Here is an 8,984-nt window from a genome sequence, read left to right as displayed (position 1 = left end):
CTTTGCTGTGTCACGATAGTCCCACTCGTGAACCTACGCTGCACTGCCTCAGCAGCAAGGATGTCCTTCCTCACATTAGGAGACCAAAACTGATCACGATTGTCTTTGTCTCAACAATTTGAGGAAGGACATTCTTGCTGTTGAGGGAGTGCAGTGTAGGTTTACAAGGTTAATTCCCGGGATGGCGGGACTGTCATATGCTGAGAGAATGGAGCAGCTGGGCTTGTACACTCTGGAGTTTAGAAGGATGAGAGGGTATCTCATTGAAACAAATAAGATTGTTAAGGTCTTGGACACACTGGAGGCAGGAAACATGTCCCCGATGTTGGGGAGTCCAGAACCAGGGGCCACAGTTTAAGAATAAGGAGTAAGCCATTTAGAACGGAGACGAGGAAACACTTTTTCTCACAGAGAGTGGTGAGTCTGTGGAATTCTCTGCCTCAGAGGGTGATGGAGGCAGGTTCTCTGGATGCTTTCAAGAGAGAGCTAGATAGGGCTCTTAAAATAGCAGTCGGGGGATATGGGGAGAAGGCAGGAATGGGGTACTGATTGGGGATGATCAGCCATGATCACATTGAATGGCGGTGCTGGCAAGAAGTGGCCAAATGGCCTACTCCTGCACCTATTGTCTATTGTCTATAACAACCTCCTCTGGTAGCTTGTTCCATATACAAACTACCCTTTGTGTGAAAACGGTACCCCTCCGATCCCTATTAAATGTCCCCCCCCACCCCGCCTCACCTTAAACCTATGTCCTCTGGTCCTCGTTTCACCTACTGTGGGCAAGAGACTCTGTGCATCTACCCAATCTATTCCTCTCATGATTTTGTACACCTGATACACACCGAGACAAGTGATATTAGAGTTCTACGTTTTTCATTGTATCAGATTGCATTCAGTCTATTTCTGTAAGCAGGGGCAGAGTGGAGCAGCGTGTAGATAATACAATTAAAACTCAAGGGCGGTATGGTGGCGCAGCGGTAGAGTTGCTGCCTCACAGCGCCAGAGACCCGGGCTCCATCCTGACCAGGTATGCCATCTGTACGGAGTTTGCGCGTTCTCCCTGTCGCCATATGGGTTTTCTCCGGGTGCTCCGGTTTCATCCCACATCCTAAAGACGAGCTAGGTTAATAGGCCTCTGTGACTAATGTGTAGGGAGTGGATGAGAAAGTGGGCTAACATAGCACTGCTGTGAACGGGTCATCGACGGCCAACGTGGACCGATTAACCTGCAACCCCGCACGCCTTTGGGATGCGGGAGGAAACCAGAGCACCCGGAGGAAACCCACGCAGTCCCGCAGGTAAAACGTGCAAACTCCGTACAAACAGCAACCGAAGTCCGGATTGAACCAGAAGGCTGTGGAGGTCAAGATATGTTTAAATAGTCAATGGATATATTTAAGATAGAGAAAGATAGATTCTTGATTAGTACGGGTGTCAGAGGTTATGGGGAGAAGGCAGGAGAATAGGGTTAGGAGGGAGAGATAGATCAGTTGTGATTGAATGGTGGAGTGGACTTTTAGTTTAGTTTAGAGATACAGCGCGGCAACAGGCCCTTCGGCCCACCCAGTCCACGCACACTAAAACTATCCTACACACACTAGGGACAATTTACTATTATACCAAGGCAATTACTCTACAAACCCGTACCTTTGAAGTGTGGGAGGAAACCGGAGAAAACCCACACAGGTCACGGGGAGAATGTACAAACTCCATTCAGACAGCACCCGTAGTCGGTCACTTGATGGGCCGAAAGGCCTAATTCTACTCCTTTTACATTTGCACTTGTGAAGCTAGACCCCTGATGCTGTGAGGCGGCAGCTCTACCAGTTACGCCTCTGTGCTGCCCTTGAATGCAGAGAGAAACATAGACACATAGAAAATAGGTGCAGGAGTAGGACATTCGACCCTTTGAGCCAGCACCGAAGGGCTGATCACCTAAAGTCAGTACTCCGTTCCAGCTTTCATCCCCATATCCCTTGATTCCGTTAGCCCTAAAAACTAAATCTAACTCTCTCTTGAAAACATCCGGCGAATTAGCCTCCACTGTCTTCTGTGGCAGAGAATTCCACAGATTCACAACTCTCTGGGTGAAAAAGTTTCCCCTCATCTCAGTCCTAAATGGCCTAGCCCTTATTCTTAAACTGTGCGTGACCCCTGGTTCTGGACTCCCCCAACATGGGGAACATTTTTTCCTAGATCTTGCCCATCCAACCCCTTAAGAATGTTATATGTTTGTATAAGGGGGGAAGGATTTTCAGTAATGATGACAGATGTCCTATATAGATGGCACCTTGTGGTATTTTCACACAGAGAGTGGTGAATCTCTGGAACTCTCTGCCACAGAAGGTAGTTGAGGCCAGTTCATTGGCTATATTTAAGAGGGAGTTAGATGTGGCCCTTGTGGCTAAAGGGATCAGAGGGTATGGAGAGAAGGCAGGTACAGGATACTGAGTTGGGTGATCAGCCACGATCATATTGAATGGCGGTGCAGGCTCGAAGGGCCGAATGGCCTACTCCTGCACCTATTTTCTATGTTTCTATGTTTCTATATACAAAGGCCCCTAGTGGTGAATGCTGTCCAAGAATGGAATATTGAGCCAACCAAGAACTGACCCGATCATAATTAAGGTGGTAGTGGGTCAAAAGAAAGGAAGGGGGGAGACTCATTTACCCCAAGCAATTCTCCAGTGTAGCGGGATGAAGCTACAAATATTGAGAGAAGCAGGTAAAATGTGTAGGAAGGAACTGCAGATGCTGGTTTACACCAATGACGGAAACAAAATGTACTCACAACCAGAGAGCAGTCCTGACCTACCATCTACCTCTTTGGAAACCCTTGGACTATCCTTGATCGGACTTTGCTGGCTTTACCTTGCACTAAACGTTATTCCCTTATCTTGTATCTGTACACTGTAATCAGGTAGACAAAAATGCTGGAGTGAGGCAGTGTGGGAGGAAACCGGAGAAAACCCCCACAGGTCACGGGGAGAATGTACAAACTCCATTCAGACAGCACAGACTGAGCGGGACAGGCAGCATCTATGGGAGAAGGAATAGGCGATGTTTCGGGTTGAGACCCTTCTTCCGACTGATGTCGGGGTGGATGGGAAAAAGAAAGGAAGAGGCGGAAACAGTAGGCTTGTGGGAGAGCTGGGAAGGGGAGATCATGTATTGACTTTCCGCAGATTGGTTAGCACGCAACAAAAAGCTTATCACTACACCTCGGTACACGTGACAATAAACTAAACTGAGCTGAACTGAACTGGCCTGTAGTAACTCAGCGGGTCAGGCATCAGTGAAGAAGAGGTATAGGTGACGTTTTAGACAACAGACAATAGACAATAGACAATAGGTGCAGGAGCAGGCCATTTGGCCCTTCGAGCCAGCACCGCCATTCAATGTGATCATGGCTGATCATCCCCAATCAGTACCCCGTTCCTGCCTTCTCACCATATCCCCTGACTCCGCTATCTTTAAGAGCCCTATCTAGCTCTCTCTAGAAAGCTTCCAGAGAACCTGCCTCCACCGTCCTCTGAGGCAGAGAATTCCACAGACTAACCATCTCTGTGAGAAAAAGTGTTTCCTCGTCTCCGTTCTAAATGGCTTACTCCTTATTCTTTTGAGTCGAGACACTTTCTTCAGATGGAGAGAAGCATGGGTTTGGAATTCGCTAGCACACTCATCGATGTTCTCTCTTTCTACACCAGGAGCAGCCTTACTTAAGAACATACAGGAACAGTAACTACACTTACCCAAACAACTCTGGCCAAGCGACTTCAGAGGCCCCCCGGACCACCAAGACCACAGTTGCACCATCGCACAAGGTTGGTGATAAACCCAGTTTCAATGAGATACTGAAACAAAGAACCGGAGAACCAAAGATAGATACAAAGTGCTGGAGTAACTCAGCGGGTCAGGCATCATCGCTGGGGGACAAGGGTGGGTGACGTTTCGTCAGATCTCCACCCAAAACTTCACCTATCCATGTTCTCCAGAGATGCTGCCTGACCCGCTGAGTTACTCTAGCACTCTGTGAAAGTCACCTATCCATGTTCTCCACAGATGCTGCCTGACCCGCTGAGTTACTCCAGCACTTTGTGTCTATCTTCAATGAAATGCTTCTTTGGATGTGAATTAGAATCCACCGTTAACACAGAGCCCGTTAATCCAACGAGACTCACACGCACGAGTTGTGTTCATGACGGAACGGTCCATCCTCTCATCAAACACTTGCATTTCAGTCAGCTCAAGAAAAAAGACAGGGCAAGAGGCTGGTTGGCACAGAGAGAGAGAGTGAGCGTGTGTGTGTGTATGTATGTGTGTGTATATGTAAGTACGTGTGTGTGTGTATGTATGTGCGTGTATATGTAAGTACGTGTGTGTGTGTGTGTGTTAGTGTGTGTGTTTGTATGTGTGTGTTAGTGTGTGTGTTTGTGTGTGCATTATTGTGTGTCTGTGGGTGTCTGTGGGTGAGTGTCTGTGGATGTGTTAGTGTGTGTGTGTGAGTTTCTGTGTGTTTGTGTGCATGTGTGTGTGTTTAGGTGTGCATGTCTGTGTGTGCATGTGTGTGTGTTTAGGTGTGCATGTCTGTGTGTGTGCATGTGTGTGTGTTTAGGTGTGCATGTCTGTGTGTGTGTATGTGTGTGTGTTTAGGTGTGCATGTCTGTGTGTGTGTATGTGTGTGTGTTTAGGTGTGCATGTCTGTGTGAGTGCATGTGTGTGTGTTTAGGTGTGCATGTCTGTGTGTGTGCATGTACTAGTGGTGCTAACGACGGTTGAGGTCCCGACCACGGGGGGAAATGGAGGAGGACTGGCCAAATTTTATGCCTTCCACCACATTGATGAATGCTGTGGTGGATGTTTGTGTTAAATCTTTATTGTGTATTGTGTGTTCTTTATCATTGTACCGATGCTGACAAATTCATTTCACTTGCACTGTGCAATGTGACGAATAAAACCGTATTGTATTGTATTGTTGTGTGTGTGTGTGTGTGTGTGTGTGTGTGTGTGTGTGTGTGTGTGTGTTAGTGTGTGTGTGTGTGTTAGTGTGTGTGTGTGTGTGTGTGTGTGTGTGTGTTAATGTGTGTGTGCGTGTGCGTGTGTGTGTATGTGTGTGTGTGTGCGTGTGTGTGTTGGCGTGGGTGTGTTAGTGTGTGTGTGTGTGTGTGTGTGTGTGTGTGTGTGTTAGTGTGTGTGTGTGTTAGTGTGTGTTTTAGTGTGTGTGTGTTAGAGTGGGTGTGTGTGTGTGCGTGTGTTAGTGTGTGTGTGTGTGTGTGTGTGTGTGTGTGAGTGTGTGTGTGTGTGTGTTAGTGTGTGTATGTGTGTGTGTGTGTGTGTTAGTGAGTGTGTGTGTGTGTGTTAGTGTGTGTGTTAGTGAGTGTGTGGGTATGTTAGTGTGTGTGTGTGTGTGTTAGTGAGTGTGTGTGTGTGTGTTAGTGTGTGTGTTAGTGAGTGTGTGGGTATGTTAGTGTGTATTAATGCGTGTGTGTGTGTTAGTATTTGTGTGTGTCTGTGGGTGTGTTAGTGTGTTTGCAGTGTGGATATGTTAGTGTGCATGTCTGTGGGTGTGTTAGTGCATGTGTGTGTGAATTTGTGTGTGTTTAGGTGTGTGATTGCATATCTGTGTGTGTGTGTGTGTTGGCATATGTGTGTTCGCGGGTGGGTGAGTAAGTATTTGTGTGTGTTAGTGTGTGCATGTTTGCGTGTGTGTTAGTGAGTGTGTGTTTGCAGTGTGGACGTGTTAGTGTGCATGTCTGTGTGTGTGTTAGTGCATGTGTGTGTGATTTTGTGTGTCTTTGTGTGCATGTGTGTGTGTTTAGGTGTGTGTGTTAGTGTGCATGTCTGTGGGTGTGTTAGTGTGTGTGTTTACACATGGGTGTGTTAGTGTGCATGTGTGTGTGTGTGTGTTAGTGTGTTAGTGTGTGCATGTATGTAAGGGGTGGCTGAGCAAATGTATTAGAATTCAATGGAGATGATGTTGACCAGAGTGGATAATGGAGAACTGGTCAATGCATTCATTATATGTAAAGGTCCAGAAGACATATCATAAGGTACAGCAAGATGAGAGGCCACAGAGATATTCACATAGATGGTCGATTGTCAGCCAAGCAAGAAGCTATGAGATATGTTTAGAGGGATATGGTCCAAGAGCAGGCATTTAGAACCAGCACCGATATAAAAGCTGGTCAGCATGGATAGGTTGGACTGAAAGTGTGTCTCTGTGTATGAGGAGAACTGCAGATGCTGGTTTGATCCAAAGATAGACACAAAATGCTGGAGTAACAGCAGGACAGGCAGCATCTGTGGAGAGAAGGAACGGGTCGAATCGTCTCGGGGAAGGGTTTCGACCCAAAACGTCACCCATTCCTTCTATCAAGAGATGTGGTCTATTTCCATGCTGTATGACTGAGTGGTATGGTGATCTACGCTACTCGTATCAAGTACCCATTCTTAAATGTGCACATGCTCCTCGACTTGCGATGGTTCGACTTACGATATTTCGACTTTACGATGGTGCAAAAGCGATACAAATTACTTCGAATTTTGAATTTTGATATTTTCCCAGGCTAGCGATATGCGGTACGATACTCTCTGGTGATGCTGGGCGACAGCAGCGAGCCGCAGCTCACAGTCAGTTTACACTCGTAATCACGTCAATTACGTCAATTGGACGTCAATTACGTATCGCGTCAATTACGAAATGGACGTACGTCCATATGTACACGTATGTACACGTAATGTCGATGCCCCGGTGCCTTCTCCCACTATTCTCGAGCCTTATCAGAAGAGAGCGAATGTTTGGTACGTCAGGTGTATTAAATGCATTTTCGACTTACGATATTTTGGATTTACGATGGGTTTATCAGAACATAACCCCATCGTAAGTTGAGGAGCAGCTGTATCTTATCTGCAAATTACACCCTTGAGTCCCGGTCTAACTAGTTATTTAAACAAAGAAAAGGCAGGTCCCGTCAATGGGCACTGTAGGGGTGTCGTAAAACATGGACATATTTTTCATGTTTTACAGTGATATAAAATGTAATGTTATCAACTGTGCTTATCAATAAACATGAATTGCCGGAGTAACTCAGCGGGTCAGGCAGCATCTGTGGAGAACATGGATAGGTGACGTTTCACAGAGTGTTGGAGTAACTCAGCTGTCAGGCAGCATCTGTGGAGAATATGGATAGGTGACGTTTCACAGAGTGCTGGAGTAACTCAGCGGGTCAGGCAGCATCAGTGGAGAACATGGATAGGTGACGTTTCACAGAGTGCTGGAGTAACTCAGCGGGTCAGGCAGCATCAGTGGAGAACATGGATAGGTGACGTTTCACAGAGTGCTGGAGTAACTCAACCGGTCAGGCAGCATCTGTGGAGAGGGAGAGGGGACGTTTCGGGCCGGGTCCCTTTTTCAGACTGATTGTGGTGGTGGGTTGGTGGGGGGAGAAGCGGGATAAGACCTGGTGAGTGATAGGTGGATGCAGGTGAAGGGAGTTGCTGGGCAGATGGGTGGAAATGGAAAGGAGACAGAAGACTGTGAGATACGGAGGTAAATGGTGTGAATTGAGGCCAGAGGAAGGGATGTAGGTGGCAGGGAATTATGGATGGGGGGAGGGGGGTGGGTGTAGGGGGATTTAGGACGGGTAAAGTCCAATGTGTATCTACTAGATTTATGGACAATCTGAATTAAGAATGCAAGTTTCAAGGATAAAACATAGAAGACAATCATTTTCATCTCCAAAACGACTATTGAATAGTGGATGTGGAGAGGATGTTTCCACTAGTGAGAGAGTCTGGGACCAGAGGGCACAGCCTCAGAATTAAAGGACATTCCTTTAGAAAGGAGATGAGGGGCAATTTGTTCAATCAGAGGGTGGTGAATCTGTGGAATTCTTTGCCACAGAAGGCTGTGGAGGCCAAGTCAGTGGATACATTTAAGGCAGAGATGGGTAGATTCTTGATTAGTACAGGTGTCAGGGGTTATGGGGAGAAGGCAGGAGAATGGGGTTAGGAAGGAGAGATAGATCAGCCATGATTGAATGGTGGAGTAGACTTGATGGGCCGAATGGCCCAATTCTGCTCCAATCACTTATGAATTGAGAAACTTATAAGAAGATAACTTCATCTATTCGGTATTTAGTGGGAATAAAGATACAAACAGAACTGATTTATCTTTTGTGACTCCAGCCATCTACAACACAAGTGCCCATGGAAACAACTTCACCCATTGTGAGAACCACAGGAGGTAACGAGCAGGTTAGTAGAAACACTGCTAATTGTGGAAGAGGAAATAGTGCTGGGGTGACATTTTTTAAAATCGTTCTTATAAATTCATAAGTGATTCATAAACGTCACAAGTTATGGTTTGCTGTCTTTGATCAAATAGAGTTATAGAGTCATCGAGTGATACAGCGTGGAAACAGGTCCTTTGGCCCGACTTGCTCACACCGGCCAACATGTCCAGCTACACTAGTCCCACAAGATTTTTCTTTCTTTTTTTCTTTTAAACTTATTTCCTCCGGTTCTCGATTCCCCACCTCTGGGCAAGAGAGTCTGTGCAATCTATTCCTCTCATGATTTTGTACACTTCTATAAGATGCGCTCCAAGGAATAGAGTCCCAGCCTACTCAACCTCTCCATATTGTTCAGGGCCTGGTAACATCCTGGTAAATGTGCTCTCCACCATTTCCAGCTTGACAACATCTTTCCTATGACGGGGTGACCAAAACTGAATTTAATTCTCCAGATGTGGTCTCACCAATGTCTTTCACATTGTCTTGTGAATTTTCAATCCTCGGTGAATGAAAGGTGGTGCAGCGTTCAACCTTTACTCTGGCTGCTGCTAACTTTCTGCATTTGCTTCATTTATTTATTTATTTTTTTTAATTTTTTTTTAATTTTTTTTTTTTTTAAATTAGAAGTACGGTAAATTACAATAACACACAACACATATATCTTAATACATTTTTTGTACCGCTTCA

General features: G+C 46.0%; 1 protein-coding gene across 1 annotated transcript in view; it reads left to right on the top strand.

Moving 5' to 3' along the window:
* The window catches only part of plb1 (phospholipase B1), a 144,859-nt gene that overhangs the window by 44,871 nt on the left and 91,004 nt on the right, over positions 1-8,984 (top strand). The window contains exons 17-18 of the mRNA XM_033020479.1: positions 3,711-3,827; positions 8,191-8,259. Of these exons, the coding sequence (XP_032876370.1) occupies positions 3,711-3,827; positions 8,191-8,259 (186 nt within the window). The remainder of the gene's footprint in view (positions 1-3,710; positions 3,828-8,190; positions 8,260-8,984) is intronic.

This window comes from Amblyraja radiata, chromosome 5 (genome assembly GCF_010909765.2).
Source record: "Amblyraja radiata isolate CabotCenter1 chromosome 5, sAmbRad1.1.pri, whole genome shotgun sequence".
Classification (NCBI taxonomy): Eukaryota; Metazoa; Chordata; class Chondrichthyes; order Rajiformes; family Rajidae; genus Amblyraja; species Amblyraja radiata.
Note: the sequence above shows the minus strand (reverse complement) of the source record. Positions and strands in the feature narration are given on the sequence as shown.